The 25,145-nt window shown below is 39.3% G+C and overlaps 13 protein-coding genes across 13 annotated transcripts; 6 read left to right on the top strand and 7 right to left on the bottom strand.

Annotated features, from left to right (window-relative positions):
* The first annotated feature begins 6 nt into the window (after nt 1-6).
* Nucleotides 7-1,261, top strand: Gasu_49580 (indigoidine synthase A family protein). Its single transcript, XM_005703972.1, has 2 exons — nt 7-190; nt 244-1,261. The coding sequence occupies exons 1-2, from the start codon at nt 39-41 to the stop codon at nt 1,040-1,042; spliced, it is 951 nt and encodes a 316-aa protein (XP_005704029.1). The 5' UTR covers nt 7-38; the 3' UTR covers nt 1,043-1,261.
* Nucleotides 1,262-1,299: 38 nt separating this feature from the next.
* On the bottom strand, nt 1,300-2,726 carry Gasu_49570 (uncharacterized protein). Its single transcript, XM_005703971.1, has one exon. It carries the CDS (start codon nt 2,683-2,685, stop codon nt 1,360-1,362), a length of 1,326 nt encoding a protein of 441 aa, XP_005704028.1. The 5' UTR covers nt 2,686-2,726; the 3' UTR covers nt 1,300-1,359.
* A 690-nt stretch (nt 2,727-3,416) lies between these two features.
* Nucleotides 3,417-4,231, top strand: Gasu_49560 (shikimate kinase). Its single transcript, XM_005703970.1, has one exon. It carries the CDS (start codon nt 3,538-3,540, stop codon nt 4,090-4,092), a length of 555 nt encoding a protein of 184 aa, XP_005704027.1. The 5' UTR covers nt 3,417-3,537; the 3' UTR covers nt 4,093-4,231.
* Nucleotides 4,232-4,235: 4 nt separating this feature from the next.
* On the bottom strand, nt 4,236-7,216 carry Gasu_49550 (AP-3 complex subunit delta-1). The gene is made up of 4 exons (XM_005703969.1): nt 6,958-7,216; nt 6,751-6,912; nt 6,039-6,695; nt 4,236-5,992 (listed from the first exon to the last, which is right to left on the bottom strand). Exons 1-4 carry the CDS (start codon nt 7,144-7,146, stop codon nt 4,391-4,393), a joined length of 2,610 nt encoding a protein of 869 aa, XP_005704026.1. The 5' UTR covers nt 7,147-7,216; the 3' UTR covers nt 4,236-4,390.
* Nucleotides 7,217-7,236: 20 nt separating this feature from the next.
* Gasu_49540 (uncharacterized protein) lies at nt 7,237-10,008 on the top strand. Its single transcript, XM_005703968.1, has one exon. The coding sequence runs from the start codon at nt 7,249-7,251 to the stop codon at nt 9,958-9,960; it is 2,712 nt and encodes a 903-aa protein (XP_005704025.1). The 5' UTR covers nt 7,237-7,248; the 3' UTR covers nt 9,961-10,008.
* Nucleotides 10,009-10,015: 7 nt separating this feature from the next.
* On the bottom strand, nt 10,016-12,886 carry Gasu_49530 (tRNA pseudouridine synthase A). Its single transcript, XM_005703967.1, has one exon. The coding sequence runs from the start codon at nt 12,868-12,870 to the stop codon at nt 10,039-10,041; it is 2,832 nt and encodes a 943-aa protein (XP_005704024.1). The 5' UTR covers nt 12,871-12,886; the 3' UTR covers nt 10,016-10,038.
* Nucleotides 12,887-13,016: 130 nt separating this feature from the next.
* Gasu_49520 (thioredoxin-like protein) lies at nt 13,017-13,831 on the top strand. The gene has a single exon (XM_005703966.1). The coding sequence runs from the start codon at nt 13,052-13,054 to the stop codon at nt 13,670-13,672; it is 621 nt and encodes a 206-aa protein (XP_005704023.1). The 5' UTR covers nt 13,017-13,051; the 3' UTR covers nt 13,673-13,831.
* Nucleotides 13,832-14,086: 255 nt separating this feature from the next.
* On the top strand, nt 14,087-15,293 carry Gasu_49510 (E3 ubiquitin-protein ligase RNF115/126). The gene has a single exon (XM_005703965.1). It carries the CDS (start codon nt 14,135-14,137, stop codon nt 15,209-15,211), a length of 1,077 nt encoding a protein of 358 aa, XP_005704022.1. The 5' UTR covers nt 14,087-14,134; the 3' UTR covers nt 15,212-15,293.
* A 6-nt stretch (nt 15,294-15,299) lies between these two features.
* Gasu_49500 (mitochondrial ribosomal protein L19 precursor) lies at nt 15,300-15,796 on the bottom strand. The gene is made up of 2 exons (XM_005703964.1): nt 15,675-15,796; nt 15,300-15,621 (listed from the first exon to the last, which is right to left on the bottom strand). The coding sequence occupies exons 1-2, from the start codon at nt 15,774-15,776 to the stop codon at nt 15,322-15,324; spliced, it is 402 nt and encodes a 133-aa protein (XP_005704021.1). The 5' UTR covers nt 15,777-15,796; the 3' UTR covers nt 15,300-15,321.
* Nucleotides 15,797-15,805: 9 nt separating this feature from the next.
* Nucleotides 15,806-18,826, bottom strand: Gasu_49490 (pre-mRNA-splicing factor SYF1). The gene is made up of 2 exons (XM_005703963.1): nt 18,482-18,826; nt 15,806-18,436 (listed from the first exon to the last, which is right to left on the bottom strand). Exons 1-2 carry the CDS (start codon nt 18,785-18,787, stop codon nt 16,025-16,027), a joined length of 2,718 nt encoding a protein of 905 aa, XP_005704020.1. The 5' UTR covers nt 18,788-18,826; the 3' UTR covers nt 15,806-16,024.
* Nucleotides 18,827-18,997: 171 nt separating this feature from the next.
* On the bottom strand, nt 18,998-20,836 carry Gasu_49480 (MFS transporter, SP family, sugar:H+ symporter). Its single transcript, XM_005703962.1, has 2 exons — nt 20,415-20,836; nt 18,998-20,354 (listed from the first exon to the last, which is right to left on the bottom strand). Exons 1-2 carry the CDS (start codon nt 20,810-20,812, stop codon nt 19,067-19,069), a joined length of 1,686 nt encoding a protein of 561 aa, XP_005704019.1. The 5' UTR covers nt 20,813-20,836; the 3' UTR covers nt 18,998-19,066.
* Nucleotides 20,837-21,064: 228 nt separating this feature from the next.
* Nucleotides 21,065-23,166, bottom strand: Gasu_49470 (uncharacterized protein). The gene has a single exon (XM_005703961.1). The coding sequence runs from the start codon at nt 23,135-23,137 to the stop codon at nt 21,101-21,103; it is 2,037 nt and encodes a 678-aa protein (XP_005704018.1). The 5' UTR covers nt 23,138-23,166; the 3' UTR covers nt 21,065-21,100.
* A 240-nt stretch (nt 23,167-23,406) lies between these two features.
* On the top strand, nt 23,407-25,141 carry Gasu_49460 (SWI/SNF-related matrix-associated actin-dependent regulator ofchromatin subfamily D). Its single transcript, XM_005703960.1, has one exon. It carries the CDS (start codon nt 23,423-23,425, stop codon nt 25,076-25,078), a length of 1,656 nt encoding a protein of 551 aa, XP_005704017.1. The 5' UTR covers nt 23,407-23,422; the 3' UTR covers nt 25,079-25,141.
* The last annotated feature ends 4 nt before the right edge of the window (nt 25,142-25,145 follow it).

Raw genomic sequence — 25,145 nt, 5'->3', positions numbered from 1 at the left:
AAGAAACTTTTCACTCAAAATTGAAAAAGAAAGATTCGATGAGGAAGGAAGATTGCGTATTTTCAGAGCCTGTGAGAACTGCACTTTTAAAGGATAAACCTGTGGTTGCACTAGAAAGCACTATTATTAGCCATGGAATGCCTTATCCCGAAAACTTCAAAACTGCACTTCAAGTAGAAGATTTAGTAAAGTAAGTAAGAAATAGCCCTATTTAAGAGAGTACAGAGTTGTTGTGTGAGGTAGAAATAATGGCGCCATACCAGCTACTATCGCCATCTTACAAGGGAAGGTACACGTAGGTTTAGACAGACAAGAAATCGAATATCTGAGTAAAAAGGGCAAATCCGTTTGGAAGTGTTCAACAAGAGACCTGGCTTATGTTTTGGCGCAGAAGCTGGATGGAGCAACAACCGTTTCCGCCACCATGGTTATTGCTCATAGAGTTGGCATTCATTTCTTTGTTACAGGAGGTATAGGAGGAGCACATCGTGGATCGGAAACAACCTTTGACATATCTACCGATTTGATAGAGCTGGGTCGGACACCGGTTTGTGTCATTTGTGCAGGAGTCAAAGCAATATTGGATATCCCCAAAACTCTGGAAGTGTTGGAGACGCAAGGTGTTACTGTAATTACCTATGGTCAGGAAGAATTCCCAGCCTTTTATTTTGCATCTTCTGGTATTCGATCTCATATACGTGTCGATCAACTGGAGGACATATCACGAATTTTTGCTATGAATCGACGATGGAATTTATCTAGCGGAATGTTAGTCGCTGTTCCTGTGCCTCAGAAAGACAAAGATACTGCGGACAGGGTAGAAGCCGGGATGCAGCAAGCATTAGAAGAACTCAAGGAGAAGCAGCTGACTGGTTCTGCAGTCACTCCATTTTTGTTGGAAAGGATAGCAGATTTAACTGGTGGTGATTCTTTAAAGTTGAATATAGAGTTGATCTTAAATAATGCAGCTATCGGTGCACAGCTTGCAAGGCATTATGCTAGTTATCAAACGGACTCGTCCAATCGTGATGTTCAAATATGATCTACATTTACTCCACAATCACTGTGTTTGTGATTTCTTTTTGAAAGATAACGATAGTGAGAAGGATTTATTGTTGATAGGATATTCTTCGAATACATTCTGATATTTTTTTATCACAAACTTGTTTATGTGTGTTGAAAGGGATTGTTTTTTGTTGCCAGGTTCAAATATTTTTTGAAATGAATAGAAGCTTATGCAACTCTCTTTTTGTGGACATTGAAGTACGAAATGTTGATATCCTTCAAGACAAACATCACATAAACAATTTCTTCTTTATTCCACAGAGAGACAAACACAAAAAGACAAATTCGTCATACTTATGGCCAGCCAGTTGGAGCACCAGGTGGAGAAGGAGGCATCACGGGTGGTGAAGGTGGAGGAGGTGGAGGTACAATAGTAATAGGATACAATCCTGGAGCAGCAACATAATAGCCATCGAGGATACTAGGCATCCAATGAAGGAATGGTGCTTCCAACTTGGCATCAGCAAAGACATATCCAACTTTCACTGTACCAATCTTTCCCTCATTCTGTAGCATTTTGCCTTTTCCGTAACCAACAACAACGTTTTGCAATTGTAGTCTTTCTATATTTACTTCCTTTCCAACAGAGAAATAATGATGGCCGGCTGGAGGATTGTAAAAGTCTACGCCATCCAGTTCGATGATGGAATAATTGGTTGGATAATGAAGATCGAAAACATAGTCTCCCATGCTTTCATCGATATTAAACCAACAGTTTTTAATAAGAATGACACTAGCAGGAGGATCCAGTTTGAACTGTCCTTTAGTGATAGGTGTATTGGATATGGCTCCAATTACTCCATCGGTGATATAGAGATTGATACTTCTGGCATGAATACGAGCACCTCCAATAGGATTGGAGAAATAGAGACCTCGAATAAATGTTGCACCTCCTCCAGTTGAAAAGCCAATAACTGCATGTTTCTTTCCATGATCTGAATAACCATCAACGAAAATGGTATCCAATAAACTATCTTCGTTGCCATCCATACACAAATGGAAGTCGCTAAAGTTCCTGTAAAACGCAACACGGCTAACAACATTGTGAGGAATATTTTCTGGCATGCTAAGATCAATACCAGCAACACTGGTTCCGTAGATGTTACCAACCACACCAAAGTCAGTGAGAATCTCATTTAATTGGCCCCAGTAATAACCTACATTCTTTGGAATCTTTTGTTTCAATATGGTAATCCCACTCTTGCTAACATCTTCTAAAATAGTAGAGTGTGGACCAGAACCTCTCAATGTAAAGCCACCCCACTCCGGGAGGTAAATGGTCGAGTTAATTTTGAACTGTCCAGGTCCCAAGAAAACAACAGGTGCGTTCGATTCCAAAGACTTTCTGGAAGTAGGATTCAAATTGATATCTGTCAAGAAGGTAGCAGCATAGTCCAATGCTTCTTGGATACCAGAGGTAGTTGTATTTGGTGTATGAGGACCAAAGTCTGCTCCTTCATCTGGTTCAGCAGAAACCGAGATAATAAATTTTTTTCTCTCAAATGCATCTGCCAATCTACTCTCCAAGAACTTGAGTTTAGCTTCATCACCATAGCTAGCAGCAGTCAAGGCTGCAAGGAAGAAAAGAACACTAACAAACAGCAGATTCTTTGATTCCATATTTACTGGAATGACAATCCCAGAAAATTCCTTTTTCCGATCCTTTTAAAAAGGCAGGCGATTTTTTCTAGAAAATCATTTGATGCCATGCGAATAGGCGTTTCCGGAAGCGATCCGATTCATCTTGTCGAAGTTTGGATCAACTGTTGTCCAATGGAATTTGTTGTCTCTAATCTAGAAACAGGGACCTTCCCGAAGAGATGGGTCGTGTCGTTGGCCATACATTTGACATTTGGCAACACATTGTGAGTTGTTATTTTGTATTGGTAGTATGTGGGGTTGGAAGCGGTAGCTTGAAACTCTGCTCACAGCTTCAAACTCGTTCTTTAGAAATCTAGTAAAGCACACGGTGGTTAATATTGAGGATTCTAAGAAACTTTGACACATTTCTTGTGTGAAAAGAAGTTGCTTGTTCTTAAACTAAGAGTTTCAATTTTTGTAACTTTCTCTATGAAAAGCAGTAGTTGCTTGTTCCATGAAAGCACTCTTTTATCAGTCGCAAAAGTTGAAAAAGTTCGTATCCTAGCACTAGAGCTTGGAAATGTCATATAAACAACTCAAAATGAGTTGCTATCAGGCTACATGGCTCAAAAATAGCTTGTGACAGCAGCTATCCTCTATCAATAGTAACATTTCTATTTCAAAGAAAACAATTGGAATGGCTTGTCTCTTGTCAGTTGTTTGAAAATAAATTTGTGAGTATTCTAGTATCCACTTTTATACCAACGTTGTCACAATGTCCATACTTTTGTTAATCATTCTAGTTTTTGCAAGGGAGTTCCTCCAGTGACTTTCTGACAGGGAACCCAGGAACCCTCTTCTCCCTTTGTTTGATATACTTTGTTGTATAAAATGACAGTTGGTCACTATCAAAAGCAACTAGAGTGTGGGTTTGTTCCTTGGACTAATCCATTTTCTGGTTGCTTTTGTGTCAAGACCTCTCTGTTGCGGCTACCACCGAAATACGTCTTTTTCAAAACTGGCAGGAGACTTCGATCTACTTGGAGCTTCTATAAAGACAATAGTTGTAGCTGTTGTGCGTCAGGTCAACCAGACGTTTTAGTAGAGTTGAATCAACGTCTGCGAAAGAGACCCATCTACTTGGTTGGTATGATGGGAAGCGGCAAGAGTACCATTGGACAGTGCTTGGCTTCAAAGCTAAGTTATTCGTTCTTGGATACTGATCAAGTGATAGAACAAGTTGAACAAAAGAAGATAACTCAAATATTTGAACAGGATGGAGAAGACAAGTTCCGAGAAGTGGAAAGCAACATACTGAATCAAATACAACCCTGTCTTGGTTATGTGGTTGCCACTGGAGGTGGTATCGTATTAAGAAGTAGTAATTGGTCTATTCTTCGTGTAAGTGATCGTTTTCTATGTTGGTTTTTGTTTATTTCTAGGTAGAGTGGTGTAGTGGTGTTTTTGGATATTACTGTTTCTACTATTATGAAACGACTATTGAATGATACAAGTCGTCCTCTCTTACAAGGTTCTGAACCTCAGAGGAGACTAGAGGAAATACGTCGCAGAAGACTACCACTTTACAAACAGGCAGATATTCATATCCAGTTGAATGATTCTCATATAGAACAAGAGTTTACTCAAGAGCAATGGACTGATTTGATAACAAAACAATTATTTGAATTTCTAACCACGCAACAATATGGTTCATCCAATATTCTACAATAATAATTCCACTTATTTACCACTGAATCAAACTTTCTTCTGCTTGTTCATTGGTTGGTTGAATATTATGCTCTGCTGCATCTTTACTTTTCGAGCGAGATTTATTCTTCTTTTTCTTTGTTTGTTTTTTACGATGAGAGCGACTGGATGCAGCTTTCAAATGACTGGAAGGCACAACTTCTTCTTGTAACGATGAAATATCGATATATTCTAGCCCTCTCTTACTTGATAATGTTTCGTATTGCACATTGGCACTTTCATAAGGACTCGTTTCTTTCAAATTCTCCAGTGGGGGCTTTTCCAATCCCATAAATACTTGCACTGTCTCGTCGTTTGGTTGAGATGATAAGACCAATGTGTCTTCTTCTTCCATTAAGCCTTGTGAACGATCAGTAAATGAAGCTTCAATAGCTTTTTCTTTGTGGGATTTCGGTCTTCTCTTTTTTCGACTTGACGATATATAAAATGGATCATCTTTGGAATACAAACGAGGCTTATGAGCATCTTTCTGAGACTCCTTTTCTATTTGCTGTTTGGAAACATTGTCTTGTAACCATTCTTTTTCATGTTGGAGCATATCCTTCCCTTGCGCTATCATTTCATTTCTTTCTTCTTTATCCAATATACTCTCATTCCATTTCTTATCCCATTCAAAAGGTTGATACTTGGATTGTACTGTTGAGTCTACTGGTTTAAGTGGCTTTTCAAATACTTGTATCAAATCAGTTACAGCTACATCATACAATACTGTGACTTTTTCATCCCTTATCTGCCATAACTGAGACAACAGATAATAAAACAAATGTGCACGTTCTTGTACCAACGGCTGGGGATTGGTTCTCATGGAGGACCAAACTTGTTGTAAAAATATCATTCCTTCCTTCACTATATCATGAAACTCGGTATCAGTTTCAAAACGTTTCCAACACTGTAGAAATAATTTCCAACTCGCAAAAATGGCTAATCGATAACCTGATGAATGAGAACGAAACAAATGATCTTGTAAGAGGCCTTTCCAAGCCAACATGGGTTGTTCTACCCAGTTGCTATATTCTCCTAATATCCAACATGCAGCAAATAACAAAGGCTCCGCCAATAATCCATTCCCATGCGTGGCCAACGATGAAGACTGACTCGGAACATCCACCACTTGAAACAATCCATTACTATTGCTATCGAGCACTAGCTTCTTCCCTCTTGACAACCAAAGCCATTCTAATGCTATATTTACAGCAACTTTCCGACATGACTCTACTCGTACTACAATATCCACAAACTGTCCGGCAATCTTCATCATATGTGCAATAGAAAATCTCTCGTCCGTATAAATCTTTACTAATCCATGAAGAATAGAATACAGATACCAATGAAAATCAGATGAGCTAGATAAATTAGGGAATCCTTCTGCACCATTGAAACTATAGGAACCTGCATCCAACAAAGTGTGAATGAGAGAATCTCGAAAACCACGGGAACCCAACCACTGGCTTTCCTCTCGCAACTTTCTCATAAGAATGCGAGCAATTTCCTTAAAATTCGATTTCGAAATGAGTCGTCGAACCAAATCCAGCGCTCTCCTTCGAATGGCGTCATCGGAATCATCCAAACAATCGAATATCTTTCCAAGGTGAGAACAAGACTGAAAGGAGAAATTCATCACTTACGATATCTTTGTGTCGATAGATAACTACTGGAAAACTGCTTTCCAATTTCTTCATCAGAAACAAGGATAAATATTTCAAATTGGGATCCTTTTCCGATAAAAACATACTCAACCTTTCAGAACACAACTCAACGACTTCCTTTTGGTCCAACATGCCAATAGCAACTGTTCGACAACACTCGTATAACAAAGATTTGGCTTTGGTGTTTTTCAACATATTTTGTATCAAAGGTAACAACTTCTTGGATAATCGACTCTCCACTTGACAAAGAGCGGTCAAAGTCTTCAATATTTTGATGGACATCCAATTATTCGAAGAGTGTTGCAATATATGGTACAATCGGGGTATATAGGGTACAACCAATTTGGGATTTCTCGAAGCCAATTCTGCAAAAACTGTAACTGCTGCACAAAGAACAGAAGTATCGCTGTCTTCTAATCTTTCTTTCAAACGAGGCAACACTGAAGTTGTTGCTTCTGGATAGACAAGTAAGACACGAAAGACGACGAATATAGCCTTCTTTCTGATATAAGGCTTGGGACTCGACAATAACTGAGATATATCGCTTACACACTCCCTACCTATCTCCTCATTGACTATGCAGGAAAGAAAACTCAAGGCAAGAGAGGCGTTCAAGGACTGAACGTTGGATAGATCCTAGTTAGAGATGTAGGGTTTCATAAAAGCACTGCAAACTTTGAAACAAACTTACTTTCTTTAACAAGTTGGTTGTCAATAATAATAAGTCTGTTGAAGGACTCAGTGTAAGAGAAGCAACGAGGTAACCGGTTCTCTTCATCCACCACTCCTGTCTACTCATAGCCTCAATAATATGAAAAGCTTCGGAAGAAACATTGTATCCTTGTAACTGAAACTACTTGTTGTTAGTAAAATTCCTGGAAAAAGAAAGTTAGCTCACGTAAATGAGCTTTAGCACTGCAATAGCCTTTTCACTAGGTTCTGTTGACTTGCACTCTTGCTGAACTTGAGCAAATTTCTTGGCAAGATATTCTGTTTCATCTCTGCGATGTGCTCGAACCGAACGAATAAGGTCCTGCAAAGATTGCTGAAAAAAACCTGAAGAGTAACTTGTGAGCTTTCCAGTCATGACTCAACACCAACTCCTTGGAAAGCAAAATCCACTTTTCTTTCACAAGCGAGTAGAACGTAAAAGTATTTCAGATTCGTCGGCTAAATTGGATTTTGTTCGATGCCATTGCCTGCGAGCCTGAAGAGGGTGGCCGTTGCTGCCCTTAAGAAGCAAACCAAGAGTAGTAATTATCAACTAAGTTTAGCTGAACTGCAGAGAAACAAAAAATATTTCAACTTGGATGCATCTGTTCAAAGAAGCAATGCACAGCTGACCTATTCTGCCTCAGAGCTCGTCGAACAAACGTCGTGTAAGCAAGTAGGTTTACAAATGTATATCAAAACAAGGTTACAAATCCAGTCCTTATTCACTATTGGTCAATGTGAAGGAAACAAGGAAAAGAAGGACTTGGGAACATTCTCCGATACCTCTTATCGTGGCCAATATGACAAGGGAAAAGAGAAGACTCTTCTTTGCTCTGCGTCACCTTGGACTTTAGCTCTGTCAGCAGTATTGTCGTTTGCAGTTTTTTGTGAAGGTACAAAAGAAAATGGGCAGCAGATGGAAAACTTGGCGAATGAAGAGAAGCAGAGAAAATTTCGAACGGTTATTGATGACTTGCAGTCCGACAATATCGAGAGTGCACAAGGCGCTTTGAAGTATCTTCTAGTACTAGTGCAGAACTCCGACAATCATGAAATACTTATCAAATTGGGAATAGCAACTGCATTAGTCAATGTACTTTCATGCTCCAATCAGGAGGCAAGACTTCTGCGCCAAGTAGGTGTTGAAGAGACAAGTTCGGGTCGTATTTGTTTGGACAGAAGTCAAATTGTTTACATATTGGCTCAATTGTCCCAATCAACTTGTAGCCATAACGCTCTAATGGAAGCTAACGTAGTGGCATCTATTTGCGATTTATTGCAAGATATGGGATGGAAAACCAGTAATCATTCACCAGGGACATTTTCTTGGTTGCCTGAATGGCTTTCATTTGGCAGAAACCGTAATGAGAGGAACAAAGAGAAGAACGATTCATCATTGCCAAAAGTTGCTTCCACAGTGGCACTCTCTTCCCAGGAAAGTATGGTAGGTTCTAATTCTTTGCATGGACAAGACCAACAAGATACTATGTTTTTATCTCGAAAGTCATCTTCTTTATTACTAGATTTGAGAAGAGAAGATCAACAAAAATCACAAATGACCCACTCTTGTATTCAGCTCATTTCCCATTTAGCTTGTAATCCTAAGTTTATTGACAAACTCATGCAGTCGCCAGTTATCTATCCATTGTTAGATATATTTCAACACGATGAAGATTTAATCACGAGGAGAGAAGCTTTGCTAGCTGTTGCTTCACTTGCCAAAGCAGATTCCAACGTTTTTGTTAAAAGTGGTGCCTTATCGTTGCTGACTCAGTATTCAGAAAGTCAAGATCCACAACTGAGTAGTTATGCTGTTGGAGCACTTTTAAATGCAATGAAACATGGAGATATAGATACACATCGTCAGTTTATGAAGGAGGAGGGCCATCGTAAATTGATTAGCATTTGTCAAAGGAAAGATAAGGCATATGAACAAAGTAGAATATTTGCTGTGCTTACCCTTGGAGAGTTGTTTCAAACGGAACATCCTAAAGGAACTATTATACGTCAAAAATTGTTACAAAGTGGTGCAGTGGATGTTTGGAAGGACATTTTGTTGCACAGTCATGAAGAAGATGAAGCATTATTAAGGAATGTTTGTAAGGTATTTTGGTTATGTGGACAAAAGTCGGCCAGTAGAGATATTATTGCCAAGGCATTGGATGATAAGACAGTAGAGAAATTGGTATCGTTTTTAGGCAAGACTTTTTCCAATGAGTTAAGTTGTGCCTCCTTGTTTGCTTTGTCATTTTACGTAAATGATGAGAAAGTGAAACATGAGTTGGCAAAGCAGGAACATTTAATAGAAAACATTGTTCCCATGTTGAGTCGTTCTTCCAATGTTTCCGAGGTTGCAGTTTCCATTTTATCTTCATTATCTACGGATACGGCTAGTCATATGCAATTGTGTAAAGCCAGTTGTTTGATAGCCTTGTTAAAAGTACCAAGTACACCAAGTAATTCACAATTTATTGTTCAATTATTGGCTAATCTGTCTAAAAATGAAGCTTGTCGAGTTCATGTGGCACATGAAGGTGGTTTATCATTATTGTTAAAGTTTGCCAACTCCAAAGACCAAACATTGCGACAAGAAGCAGCTAGAGCTTTGTATAATTTATGTAGACCTGGCGTTACCCGAACTATGGTGGTTCAAGCAGGTGCTCTGAGAACCCTTGTTTCACTGATTGCCTCTACGGATGATCCAGTAACTAGCAAATACGCGATAGGTTGCTTGTCTAGTATTGCTGAGAGTTTTGAAAATGTACCTCGTTTAGCAGAGTTAGGTGTTGCCAGTTTGTTGGTCAAGAAATTGGGTAATACTCCAAAACCTTCAAAGGAAATGCTACGATATAGTGTTTTATGTATTGCTGAAATGGCAAATATCATGGAGATTCATTCATTGTTGGCTGATTCTGGAGTTATTCCTGTATTATTGTCTTGTTGTGCCAGTCGGGACTTGGAAACTCAACAGTACGCTCTGATGGCGTTGTGTAATCTTTCAGCCACTGAGAGTGTTCGACCCTTGTTGAAACAACAAGGTGCAACTCGCATTTTAGGAATTGTATTGCGTTCTGCTATGCCGCTGCCCGAGATACAAGGAATGGCGGCTGCCATTCTCGCCAACTTAACAAAAGGGGAACAAAATATGATCCATATTCAGCCATTATCACCATTGACAGCTGCATAGCCACATGGTATACTTTAGATTAGCATCCATAAAACAATAAAATGTTATAACGATTCCTAGACATTATCATAGAGTGTATTATCGAAGACGATATTTTCGAGCACTTTTTCGAACTTTCCTTCGGTTACTAGACCAACGAACAAACTTAACAAAATGAGGATACCAAAAGCAGATTCCACTGCTTGGATGTAGAGAGGCTTTCTCACAAACTTTGTCGTTTCCTGTCCAATCTGATGGTACAAGTGCCAACGGCTTCCATTCAATAATGGCATTGGGCTGGATACAGTATTGAACACAACCAGTTGCAGTAAACCAGGAAAAGGACAACTTTCTGAACCAAAGTTGAAGCAACTTTTGACTATCTCTCAAGTTATCTAAGCAGCGTTCCAAAAGTTTCATTTTTTCCATTAAAATCATGTCGTCTTTCTCTACCATGTTCTTCCAATTGACCAGAAAGCTATCTATGCTATTCACTTGGTTTATAAATTCGTTCAAGTAGAATTTCCACTCAACGCGTTCTTCCATATCTATCTCTCCAAATAAGGAAAAAAAATTTTCCCAAGAAATGTTTAGAATGTTGGCAATTTCAAGCGGACTTGCTTTCCACTCATGTATTGAATCTAAAAAGAAATGGCGTTCCTCATTGCGCTCTGGATATTCCACACGATGATTGGATCCTTTTTTCTTCCACAGTAACATTCCTGGTGAATGTGCCTGTGTAGGAATCTCATCTTTAGTTTGAGAAATCCAATTCAAATCACTTTTCTTCAACTCTAACGCACCGATGATATGAACCTTTTGCAACCAATCCTCCCATAGAGCTTTGATTTGCCTATGATTGTTCTCCTCGAGTACAGCAGATTCTTCTAACCACTTCATCTGTTCAAACAGCCACTGAGGAACACAAAAATGTTCTATGGCTACCTTTTGAGTTTCCATAATTGGTCGAATCACAAGTAGATGATTTGCTCTGGAACAAATACACGAGTAAATCTCCGTTGACGGAATATCTAATGACCTTGAAATCATTCCTTGAATAAGAATTTCTGCTATTTCCTGTTTAGAAAGTGACTTTTTGGGTCTCATCGCTTTCATAAAAATGAAAAAGGCACTACAATAATATGCAATCTCCATTTTGCATCTGTTATCATGAACAGAATCAAAAACAATTGAAATTTTCTTATGAGGTATTTCCTCACATTGGAAAAACTCGTTCGCAACTTTCCATCCAAAACAGAAATAGTCATAAGACACAAAACTTTCTTCCAATGAACCATTTCGATCCATCGTGTAACAAGGCTTTGAAGGTGAACGACTGTCATACAATGTAATACTAAAGTTACCTTCTTCCACAGATATGCCCCATATAATATCTTTGCCGCTAGTCAAATATACACAGGGAACTTTTAAGGACTTTGTAAGTTCTCCCATGATACAAATACTTTCAAGTGGAGCACGAAAATAGAATGATATAGACTTGGGTGCCAACGCCTCTATGCAACGATTCAATCTTTCATCCAGAGTGGATGGCAATGTGACTTCATGTTGTCCATATATTCCAGAAGAATCAAATAGTGGGCTTATATGGTCCAACATATACTCTTTTCTTTTTCTGTCTAAAATAATTTCTTGGTTCATGAGTTCTTCATGCTTTGTCATAATGCTAGAGACATCGACAGGATGTTTCGTGCTTACCAGAAACATCCAACGTTCCATGACATGATGTTCTCTCTCTTGGCAAGCAATATATTCATAAATGATTTGTCGTTTGAACAGCTCTGCTCTTTGGCGAATTCTGGCGAGTTCTTCGACTGCTGGTGAATCGGAGTGATTTTTCAGAATTCTTTCATTGTAACGCTCAAATAAACATTCATCCAAAAATAGTCCCAAGCTAGGCGCCATAGGAGTTTCTAACCGATGATGCTTCGATAGGCTAACGTTGAAAGCCTCCTTAGGAATCCATCCCTTCGAAACGGCAATAGCGAGACCGATCATTTTGCGAATTTGATGAAGAAGAAAACTCTGGCCTACTACAGTCACATTCAGGAAAGATTCACCTCCGATAAAAAAAGGTAAAGAGCAAAAGAATTCCAAAATATAACGTTGGCATGTACCATTGCTTGAAGTTTGGCCAACTGTGAAATTGTGAAAATGGTGAGTTCCAATAAAGTACTTCAAAAGATCGTTCAAGTCGTCCACCTTTGCCTTCATTATATTTTTGTAATCCGAATCTTTCAACATCTTTTCATGTTCTTGTTTACTACGACAAAGTGTCCAAGAAGGAAACATATATGAGTATCTTCGACGGTCACAAGCGTTCTTTGCATGAAAGCCACCAGACACGCTATAAACTCCAAGAATACGGATATCTGTTGGTAAAGTATCGTTGACCCTTTTCAATATATCTTGTTCTCGTTCGAAGTCTTTGTCAACAAGTAAATATGTTGAAACCACTTGTCCGGCTGCCGAAACACCCTTATCAGTACGTGCTGCTCTCGACCACTCTATCTTTCGTAGATTTCCTTCCAAGTTATTCGGAATCAAACCAGTTGCAACGAGCGCTTTCTCAAGTTCTCCTTCAATTGAAACGGCACCCGGATTGCGCTGCATTCCTTGATAAGCTGCTCCCAAGTAGCCAATCACGATAGCAAACTTGTGTCGTTTCTTGGAATTTGAATTGTGCGCGACTGTCTTGGAATTGCACACGGAGGTTTTCACTGAAACCGACTCTTCTGCGGAAGCTAAGAGAAGGTTATCTTTCTTGGTTGTCGTAGTCACCAAACTTTCATTCTCAATTCCTTTGGACTTTTTGAAAGGAACTTTATTTTCCGTGGTATCAAACAAGGCTCTGTTTCTTTTTAGTACTCTATCGTTGTGCAGTACTTGTGGGTGACTCCAAAATAATCCCATATTGGCCTAATAATGATGCAAAGAAGTAACGTCATTCTCGATAACTCAATGGCAGTAGAATGATCCATAGTAGGCTAAGAGAATTGCCTATTCCAACTCAAAGAACAAATTCTCCAAGAGAAATAACCTTTGCTCACTTGTAAGCTTCAGAGCTCGCTGAAAATTCTCAAAAGGAAGAAAAATGTGGATAATTCATTTTGGCGGGAAGTGGAATTTTAGTTTGGCACTTAACATTGGACTTGGGGTGACTATGAACTCTGTCCAAGAAAGTGTATTACAAGCAGCTGCCAATACAATAGAAAAAGTTGTCGATGAAAAATTAGAACAACTGAACAATCTATCAGAGGATGACATCTTGGCAATTAGGAAAAAAAGACTGGCGGAATTGAAGAAAAAGGCGGAAGAGAGAAGTGAATATTTGAGACTAGGACATGGTTCAGTTGAAGAAATAGGAGAAGAAAGAGAGTTTTTCAACGTTGGCAAGAAAAGCAAAAGAGTTGTGTATTGTTTTTATCGTCCCGGAACTTCACGCTATACTGATGATCTTATTGAGCTACTCAAGAAAATCGCTTCAACCCATATAGAAACCAAATTTGTACTAGTGAATGCAGAAAAAAGTCCCTTTTTAACCAAAAAATTGAATATTTACGTTATTCCTACTCTTGTGCTGTTTATAGATGGCAAAAAAGTGAAGACATTTGTTGGTCTAGATGAAATAACTGTTCAAGGGAAGTTGGACTTGGACGAGCTCGAATCTTGTTTCAAAAGTTACAAGATATTGGAAGATACTTTCGAAGACTGAGTGATAAAAGCAGTTAGTCTTTTTATGATGTTCAATCCTTTTTGCAAAAGTATTCCTTTACTCGCTGTTTGAAACAAAGATAATAAGTCATGGATAATATCGGCATTTTACAGACTTTCATATTCAATTATTCTTGATTAATCTAATTCATGACTTTTTGCAACTCACTATGAAACATATGTAATTGTACTAGGTCAATAGTAAATGCAACCGTCCATCTCACTTTAAATGTATTGGTTGAGAAAGTTTCTATCGGGCTATTTTGTAACCATTCAAGCCTTGGAGACACAATAATCAGTATTGGTTTTTCTGTCCTCGATTTCTTATGTATATAGAGAGGTAAGATATAAGTGAAAATGTGGCTATTCAGGAGATGATGACAATCATGAACAAAAGGCTTTCCACATTCAACACTCCACCCACAACTTGGACAGAATTGGGTTGATTCGGGTTTGGCTGTCTATGGAAGCAGATCAACAACAACAACAACAACAACAACAGGCTATGGAAAGGAGAGTCTTCAAACCTTTCTTTTGTTATAGTTGCCAACACACAGTTCATATACAAGTTCCAGAAGTAGAGGAATCTACTTATGAACCACAGTGTTCCGAATGCGGCTCTTCCTTTGTTGAAGAAGTACCCATTTCAAGGCTGGAGAGTGTCGAAGAGAGTATTAGCCCCACAACGGGAAACGAATGGTATGGGAGTAATGGAAACGTGGAGGTTATATCGCTTGGTGAAGATGGAGAGCCTATAAGATTCTCTTTCCGACTAGGTGGGGATGTCGGAAACTTTATAGGTTCTTCGACCGAGGACTCGGAACAGGTTCAGGAAAATGAAACTTACCTGACAAATAACCGGTCTACGGGGATTTCTGACTTTTTACAAAGTTTCTTTGTACCTCGAGGGAATATGACAAGATTTCAAGCACCACCGCCAGCACCCCCATTGCCAGTGTGGAGAACACCTCAAGAAAGTGACTCCCAAATAGGAGAAGAGATTACAGAAAACCACGAACAAGCTCAGAATTTCACTCAGGAGGAGGAACAAAGGAGAGTTAGAAGGAGGAGAATTCCTCCTTTTGTAGCAGCGGGGCCTTTCTTTTTGGATGGAAACTCTTCCGACGTACCTGGTGATTTTTCGACTTTTATGCAGCAGATTTTAGGAATTTATGGGAATCCGGCAGATTATGTAATTGGTGAACAAGGATTTGAGGCGATATTGGCACGTCTGATGCAAGAAGATAGTAATCGATATGGTAACCCACCTGCTTCCAAAGAGATTGTTGCTTCGTTACCAGTCGTACATTTGTCTGCAGAAGAAGCAGCGCATCATTCCGAATGTTCTGTCTGTAAAGAAGCCTTTGCGGAGAATAGTGAAGTTGTTCGATTGCCTTGCAAACATGTGTTTTGTAAGGACTGCATTTATCCGTGGTTAGAACGTCATAATACTTGTCCAAGTTGTCGTTATGAGCTACCAACGGATGATTCGGAATATGAAAAGAGAAAATTTTCTCAAAGTTCAAGTACTCATGGATAAAATGTAAGAAGATTGTTCTCGTACATAAGTAGTTGCTATTTACTATTATAGCAACACTTGGTATAAATGCATTGTATACATTCCTAATAATATCACTAACAAGTTTCTTCTCATTTTTGGGCACGACTGTTCTTCTTAGTTAGTTCTGGAGGCTCCATCGGTCCACAAGCAGACTCCCTGGGTGGTCTGTCTCGTAAGTAAAACAAGTCTTGTTGTTCCGTTGGTTTCCTGTCTAAAAGATAAGCTTCTCTAATCCAAGGCGAATACAAAGGCACTACACGTTCTACAGCCACTTCATTAACGGCATTTCGTAACGTGACGGAGCTTCCTGTGTAGGCTTTTCTCAAGTGAATAACCCTACCAGTGAACCACTGTACTTTGTTCTCATTCGAAGGGTCTACTATTTTGATCTATTCATGACAAGCTTAAATATATCTAACCATAAAGACTTTTGTTTACTTACTCGGATCACATCCCCTACCGCAAGATCAGGGATACTCTTGGGCAACATAGCTCTATTGCTATCCAATAATCTCCGTATCTCATCTGATTCTACAACTCTCATCAACGAGATAGCTCTTTTCACTGGTGACTTTCTTTTAGGGTACTTTGGTCTTGGGCCATACAGTGGCTCATACGGCCAACCTCTATTATAGAACCAAGGTTCTGTTTCTACCACTTCTTGAGAGTCATTTTCTTGTTGAGTAAAACTAAAGTGAGCAACTTGTACAGTCTGTAAACGACGCCTCAACTGACTGGAAGAGAGTTGCTTGAAACAACGTAAAGAACTCATCGTGCTAATCCAACACAGCTTTATTCCAATGAATCATGCGATGGTTCATCTTGTTTTCGTTTCTTGCGTTTGAAACGTTCCAAAGCACCAACAGTATTATTATTCTGGTCTCTATTTTCGGTCTTGGCCAAAGGTTGGAATAGGGTTTCAGGTAAAGGCTGTTGTTCAATAGCTTCGATATCATGTTTCTCTCCTTTCTTGTTTCCTTCTTGTTCTTCTTCTCTGTCACTGTCCTGTGACAATTCTATTTCATCGGGATTTTCTTGAATATTTGCTGTCTCTCGAATGGATTCTTGTGTTTCTTTTATAGTTTCCTGTTCAATCAATTCCATTGCATCGGGTTGAACTGCGGTCTGAGCCATAGGTGCAGCATAATGAACCCTTGAATATAGAGTTTCCACCGACTTCTTTACTCGAAGCATATCACGGAAAGAGTCTTCTGTTCCATGTGCAACTTCAAAATCATTCCATATTTTCCAATAATCAGCGTATTCACGAGGATCTGCAAGTTGAGCACCATGTGAATAAACTGCTCTAGCTCTGTCATATTCGCCCAAACGTGTTTCCAAGTCTGCATATTCCAAACAAAGTTGAATCACTGGAGCACCTTGAACACTTGCAATGGCTTGTTCATAGGCAACACGCAATCTCGCTAGTCCGTATAATTTGGCAGATTTGGCAATATAAAATTGGAACAAAGAATATCGATCTTCCACAGGAACTTGCTCAACTGCTCTTTCTAATATCGACATAACTCTTCTAGCAGAGCCATATACCTCTTCCGTATTCGCATAAAACATAAACATGGTCTTCAGAAACGTAGAGGGAATATGACGAATGGCTGCTTCAAACAAATCTCTCGTTCTTTCCATTTTCTCACCGCCATAGCGTTGCAAAAACTTGTCAATATAAAGTAACCAAAGTGCTAATACAGCTGGATTGAAAGTGCGTTGTTTGCGTTTCGACATCATATTGTTATTCATCTGATTTTTGGAAGGCATCATATCCACACCTTCATCTTCTTCCGGTGACTGACAAAATAGTGCAACTCCTCTTTCATATATTCGAAAAGCGTCTTCAAAAAATCGATTTTCTTCTAAAATAGCTGCATAGTTTAGCACATTCTGAGCAGTACATATCTTCAAATCAATCATTCTTTCATATACCGCACAACATCGTTCAAATGAACCGAGTGACTCTTCCAAATCCGCTAAAAGACCCCACAACTTTGGAGAACGCCAAGCACGATCTTTCGCTCGTTCTCTCCAAACGTTCCAATTCCCTTCAATTGCAATGTTACCGGCACCAGCAGCAATGGCAGCTTTCGCACGATTCGCTTTGAAATTCTTCTCTTGTTTTGGTTCCTTCACAGCGCGTTGACCAATCAACAATGCCTTGTCCAGATTATTATGGCGTAATTCCAATTCCACATATTCACAATAAATGTTTACCAAATCATCCGTATGACGAAACTCAAAATCTGTAGCCTCCTCAAGCACTTCTCGTGCAGAGTCCAAGTCTCCATGTATTTCATAAAACCGAGCAAATGCAACCCAAATAGTATACAATCGGCCATTGGTTGCTTGAGCAGGATCTATCGATTGAATGGCTTCTGAATAAGTTTTCAAAACGGAAACAGGATCATTTTCTACAAATAATTTTGCTCTCTTATGCCATTCTCGAACATTGTGAGGATTCTGTCGCAATATCACCGACGACAACAACAATGGCCGTCTATTCATCAAGTCTTCCAGTCGATATATTGTCAAATCTAAATATTCATCGTCAACTACTGTCGATGTTTCTTCACTTGCATTTTCCAACGAATGTGTTAAAATACTTTCCTCAAACTTTGCATAAGCATCGAAAACTACGGAAAAATCGCGCACTGTTTTTACTTTTTCCAAGGCTTCCTCGTATATATCTCTTGCTTTCTCAAAGAGTCCTTTTTGTGTATAATAATCAGCCAAATAGCACCAGAGAGTTCCCGCCTCATCTTCATAACTCTTCAAACCACCTCGAAGAACACCTTCAACGTCCACATGGTAAACTTCCGAGCCATGGTTCACCAACAATTCGCACAATTCTAACCACAAATCATGTTTTGTTCTACCTTTTTTCCTTGGCGCAAATTGGGGGTCGCATAAAAGTTTACTCATTATGGAAGCTGCCTCATCATAACGTCCAGCTTCCTTCAAATATTCTGCAAACTCTTCAACAACAAAAGGCTCCAACTTCATATAACGATGAAACACTCTAGCAGCTGATTCCGCTACTCCACACTTGCGGGCAAATTCTAAGTAAATGGGCCATATTCGGTTATGTTGAGTAACCGGGAGGGATCGCAAAGCACGGTCCAGTGCGTGACGAGTATATGTCCATCTACACTGCTCCAGTAAAAAGCGACAAAACATGGACCAAAGAACAGGCATCTATACCATAAATAAAGATTGACTTGCAAAAAAAAGTTTGCTTACTTTGTTCAAATAAACAAGACTCCGTTCATAAATTCTATTCACTATCAGATATGACTTGCTACTGGGGTGACGTTTTTTGGTGTATTCTTGGCGTTCTCGAAGGTACATAGTCCAAAGTTTATAACTCCTTGGTAGTGCGGCGACTGCCCGTTCGTATACCGAAAACTTAACTTTGGGAACAGCATATTTCAAGGCATCCAAATAAAACAACCACTTTTTCAACGTAAAAGGATCTCGTAAAACTTCTTCTTCATAGTAAAGATATTCAGTAGGAACGTTATTTAAATACTCAAAAGTGGACGTCATAATTGGGTCACAACATCTCACACAATCCACTCAACGCACTTTGTACGGATTCGTTGATGTGGTGGAAATAACTGCAGTTTTGCTTGAAATTTACTTTTGAAAATAGTTGCACACAAGTTCACGATGATATTATTTTGACAAAATATTCTGAAAAAGTCAAATAATAAAACAAATCCATGTCATCGACTCTCACTTCAATGGTTTCAACCCAAGAAAAACAATCCATTTATATAGAAATTGAACATTCAAAGACATTCATCCAACAATTGAAAAATACAATCATGAAGAAACGGTTTGGACTTGTTCACCAACCTCTCCTCGTCCTCTGCGTTTGTGCCAAAACTTGTTCCATTGATATCGAAAATCTTCCATATTATGTTTTGCAATCTCCATCCAAGTCTTCGAAAATACTGCCTTGATTTCTTCCAATGTCAAATTCTTCGTCTCGGGTGTAAAGAATAAAAAGTAAAACCAACCAATAACCGTTATGCCACCATAAAAGCCAACATATGTTCCGGGCTTCGTCATTGCATCCAACATTTGTAGGAAAGCATAAGTAGTGATCCAATTACCCAGAAAGTTGGATAATGTTCCCAAGCTCATTCCATAACTTCGAATGTAGGTAGGATAAATTTCCGAATTCATAACCCATGGAGTTGGACCAAGTGCAGAACCCCAAAATGCATAGTAACTGACAACTCCAATGGTATACACCACTATTAACGAAGTAGTTGTTGGAGCATAGAAAGAGAACCCTGTAATAATCAATCCTGCTACCACTCCAGGAACTAAAATTAATAAGAGAGGTCTTCTGCCAAATCTATCCATTAGATAGATTGCGGGAATGGTAGACCAGAACATAGTACCACCGCCAAGCATACTAATATAAACAGAATTCTCAGCAGAAAGTCCAGCTCGTTCATACATCGTTCCCAAGAAGTATGTCATCGAATTATTACCAGAAAACTGTTGGAAAACCATCATAAGAATGCCATGAATAGCAGCTCTACGACAATAAGGAATTCGAATAAAGTCTAAATATAGGAAACGATCTTTTGATGCTTCTCTTTCCGCAATGACTACTTCCTCCATAATAGCAAATTCAATCTTCTCTTCTTCCACATTAAATCCACGAACAGCGAGCCATGTTGCATAAGCATCCACTCTTCGACCCTTTCTCATTAGCCATCGAGGACTTTCAGGGAAGAAAAAGGCACTAATAAGAAGAATAGTTGAAAACAGTAACGAGGAACCCATCATGAATCGCCAATTTCCAGGTACTTTCACAAATATGGCATTCACCACATATCCAGCCAATATACCAAAAGTAATAAGCACTTGATACAAAGAGACAATACCACCTCTCCTTCTTTTCTGAGAACATTCAGAAATATAAGTAGGTATAGTCATCGCCTCGAGACCAACACCAGCACCTAATATCAATCTTCCCGCGACCATAGTGCCATAGTTACGAGCAGCAGCTTCAAGAATGGCACCAGCAGTATACAAAATACAGGCCACGATAATACTATATTTACGTCCTACCAGTTCGTTGACAGGCATAGAACTAGAGAGACAAACAAGATATTCATAAACTTGATATACACATGAAGATAGAAGAGCTTACATTAATGCCCCAGCAACTCCACCTAAAGACATGCCACTGGAAACTAGTGATTGCTGAGAAGTGTCCAAGTTCAAGTCAACTTTCATGAACAAAAGTGCACCACTAATCAGACTGATATCTATGCCATAGAGAAAGCCTCCAATACTGGCAAATATTGCCAGAAACCACATAAACCTTTTAGGATTTCTGAACACACCTGCAGCAGATACTTTCTTGGAATCATCCTTTTCATACTCTTCTTTCAACTCTTCAATAATTTGGAAGACTGAACTTTTCATATCATCTGTTATCTCCAAACCTGCTTCAACGGATTGCAACAAGGACCCTTTAGCCATCGGCTTCGAAGTCTTCTCTTCTTCTTGAATCGCTAGAACTGTTTCGTCTTGTTCAGTAGCCATCCTTTTCGAGTAAAACAAAACAACGAATTTTATCTCTCGCCAGAGATCTGCATTTATGGAAAATGTCTCAAGGACACTTGAAAGAATAGAAAGCAGAGAATGTTTCAAGCAAGGGTGTCTACAACGCAGCTTTCCATTTCTCGGCCTCTCATTGAAAGATGACTTTGTCCATGTGACATTCTAACCCAAACGACATCTTGCGAAAGGAAGGATAAAAAACTAACTATTTTACAAGACTACAAGAAAAAATAGCACAGTTCAATTTTTTTTATGAATACTAAGTGAGTATTATCTCACTCGTAGAGAGTCACTATTTCGGACCTTGTTGGTATCTATGCTATTCCTCGTTTCAGTCTTTTTGGAAGAACGGTGCTCTATTCCAGAAGCAATGTCAATGGTATCCGACAGAGTGTGCTTAGGAATGGTGTGAGACTCCTGTCCTGTCGTGATTGTTCTTTCTGCATTATCGGCAATGGAGTCTTCCGCTATGACGACGTGTTCTTCTGAAAAGACGCTTGCATTTTCAAGATTTTTCCTTGTTTTTTGTGCCTCTGCTTTCCATTCCCTTACAGATTTTCTAGCTCTATTCGAACTAGCCGCACTTGACTTGGTACTTTGACTAGAATTGGAAGATAGAGATGAAAGTGCTCTGCGTCGTAATGAAGGATCCAAGGCTTGAATGAGTCCTTGTGTTCTTTCTGGCCAATGTTTTTCCATCTCATGTAAACAATTGAGACCGGCTTCCCGTGTACTTCCATGAGAGTCGCCAATTGCAGAAGCCAGTGCACTCTCCAAACTTCTTAACCCAGAATCTTCACTCGTAAATTCCGAAATACTGTATTGCAAACCTCGAATTTCCTTTGGACTTGTCTCATGTGCGTAATTCTTTGCTACAAGATTGGAAATGTCTTGAGTATGTCTCACAAGGGGACAACCTCTTTTCAAAATGTGCAAAAGAAAAAGGGTACATTTCTCACGTGCTGTAGGATGCACTCCAAAACGAATTGTAGAGCATAATACAGGTAATACCGCCTCTGCAGCAGTACTAGCAACGATTCTCTTACCACATTCTTCAGCTGGTTTCGCAATGACCTTTGTCGTCTTGACAATTGCCAACAAGACAGCTTTGTCTAGAAATAATGCACTGGTCAAGAAGAAATCTCTCAAGTTGCCAAGTTTTTCACAGATTGTTGCGATGGTTTCAAATGCTTCTTTTACTAAGCTGGAACGGAGATCTGTTGTCTGAATGATCAAGGCATTTCTGAGAGACGCAGCCGAAAAGATTTCGATCACGTTCTGACAATTGTTATTCAATGCAACAGTGAGGGTTAACCTGATTCTTTTCAAAGCAGCAACTCTGTGAGTCCATTCGCTTTCAAGGGTTGCTAAAATTGTTAACCATTCTGAGGTCTCTTTTGTCAATTCGGATTCAGATATTGTTTGTGATATGCCAGAGCCTTCAGAATAACCAGGTTCTTCCCATGGATATCGAGTGAATGAAATAGGACTAGCAGGAGCTTCTACCGAATTTTTACTTTTTCTTTTGGTCAATTCTGTTGTTTGACTTTCTTTCTTCGTCACATGATCCTTTTCGCTATTCTTATCGGCTTGCAAATCTGGTGTTCTACTTCTTCTTTTGGACTTTTTCTCACAGAAATGATTGCTATCTGGACATTCTGGAAAGCGTCCACTAGAATTGGTATGTTCATTGGAGCTGTTGTCGACGGTCTTTGCGAATTGTGAACTCGGGTTTGTTATTTGACTGATATTGCTGTCGGAAAATGCTTGTTCCACAGTTTGAGCGTTCTCTGTATTATGAAAACTATTTGTATGAATTTGGGTAACTGCAGAATCATTTCCAATATTCCGTTTTTGTTGATTTTCACATAATATTTCGTCTGCACACATACTTTCATTTAACTGTGGTTGAGCGAATGTGAAGGATTGACCTCCATTATCGTCTTTTTGTCTATCATGCTTGAGTAAACTGTCTTGTGTTTCTTCGAAACATGGTGCTCTTTCTATTCCTTCACTAAATGCCCTTTCTTGTTGTTTCTTCTCTTCCAACTCTGTGTCTCTTTTTCTTTGACCTTCACTATTGGTATGCGATACTACTCTACCGTTTTCGTTAACCAAGTTGGTTGCTACTGCGTCGTCTTCACCGTTTCTTTGTTGAGTAGTCACTAATACGGAAATGACGCCATCCTCTTGTTTCTTCCGTTGGAAACGTTTCGCAAGTCTAGAAATGGCTCCCATTGCCTTGTTCGAAGGTTTGTTTTTTTGACTTTTTGTAGACACATCATTAGTACTATTTCTTCGAAACATTCAAATAGAAAATGATGATTCAGACGTGGGATGGCTTCATTTCTTCAAAAAAAATGATGACGTGTTGATGGGGATTGTGAAGTTCCCGCCGATAGGGACAAGAATTCCTTTCCTGGGAGCTGCGTGTTGTTGACATATTATTCATAAACGTTGAAGCAATAAATATGAACATTTTCTCGGTTTGTGCTTAAGGTATTCTTAACAACTGAAGACTCTTCTATTGCTTTCCATCACATTGTTTTGCCACCCGGTTGGTCTCTCATCATGTCTTTGGGAATGGCTTCCATGAATGAGAACCAACGCGCCTTTGTCGAAGAAACCATACGAAACGCCACAACTATGGTTCAAAACGATACGGAACAAAGAAAAAAGTTTAAAAAACATTCCACGACGGAGAGAACGGAGGACAAGGGGCAAGAGTCAAAGCGTGTTATAAACTTGACGCAAGCTAAAAAAGTTGAAAGAACGCTGGGCAACGAGTCACTACTGTTCCGTCAACTACTAGAGTTTGAAAAAAGGCTCAACTTGTCATTCAAAAGAAGACAGGCTTCTATTCAAGAAACAATGACCAAGATGGAAGAACCCAACTCTCTTGTGTCTAGATATTTTAGGGTGCACGTATTTAATTTGTCGTTTGAACAACAGACAAAAGAAGTAACAGCAGTTCCTTGTTGGTCTTTAAGAATTCAAGGGTTTATGACCCCAAGGAACGAGAGTGGTGAAGAAAAAGGAGATAAGCAAATAACCGCAGAAGCACAAAAGCCCGAACAACAGCAACAAGCACAGACCCAATCGGAGGAAAAATGGCGGTTCACCCAAGTGTTTGAGAAAATAGCAGTAGAACTGGATAAGGTAGTATACCCAGAGAACTACCTTTTTGAGTGGTCTCCTGAAGAAGATCCTATTGCGGATGGCATAGAAATTACGGTGCCTGGAAACAAAGAGTGTCTTGCGAAAATTTGGCTATACCCCAAAAATCATGGTGATGTATATAAACTTTCCCCTTATTTGGCCTCGTTATTAGGAACTACCCACGCGAGCTTCTCAAATGCAGCTTATGGAGTATGGAATTATATAAAAGTACATAAGCTTCAATCTGCTGAAGACAAATCATGTATCCAGCTGGATGACGTATTATCTAACCTCTTTAATCAAGTACGAGATATTGCACAAGTAGCAGTTAATCCTGGGGAACAGATCAAACTGTCGCAGTTGATTGCCGTGGTTCGTCGTCATTTTCAACCCAACGAGCCCATTTTAGTGGAATATCCTGTCAAGTTGAATGGAAACTGGTTGGATAATCAAGTGTGCTTTGACATGAGATGCGACTTCAACGACGCCAAATTGAATGATTGGGTTTCTGATGATCTTCGAAATGTCTTGAAATGGAAACCTTGGGAAGAGAACAAATTATTTAAAGCATACGAAGAACGATACTATGATGCTCTAGAAAGAATGTTGCATCATAAGAGAAGGCGTGACTTCTTCCAGGGTTTTGCAAATAACCCAGTTCAATTTGTGAATCATCTCATTATTAGTCAGTCGAGAGATTTGAAAATCATAAGCGGAATGACTGGGAGAAATCCGGATGAGGAAAAACTATCCTCCTTTTACCAACAGCAATGGGTTCGTGAGGCTGTTCCGCGATATCTATTTCGAAAGGTTATTCAAGATGCTGCCAATCGACAAAGAGATCATTCTTATCAAGGATATGAGTCTTTGCATCCCGAGCAGCGTCAAGACCACAACAACACTGTTTCTGATTGGAATGATTCAAGGCAAAATAGTAACTCTCTAGTGAAACCAAAGATGGAAGGGGTTCATGTTTCCGTATCAGAAGGGCAGAGTTTCCAAACTGGGGCAAAGAATGATACTCCTAATATGTTGTTGTCAAATACGCCATCAGCTTCATCTCGTACGGACTTATTCTACATACAATAAGGCGAAAGCAAATATCTAAAGAGTGTAAAAAAATAAAGCATCGATGGTCATTTTACATTCCTATCGT

The sequence above is a fragment of the Galdieria sulphuraria genome (genome assembly GCF_000341285.1).
Source record: "Galdieria sulphuraria unplaced genomic scaffold scaf_47, whole genome shotgun sequence".
NCBI lineage: Eukaryota > Rhodophyta > Bangiophyceae > Galdieriales > Galdieriaceae > Galdieria > Galdieria sulphuraria.
The sequence above is the reverse complement of the archived record's forward strand: the minus strand, read 5'-3'. Positions and strand labels throughout refer to the sequence as shown.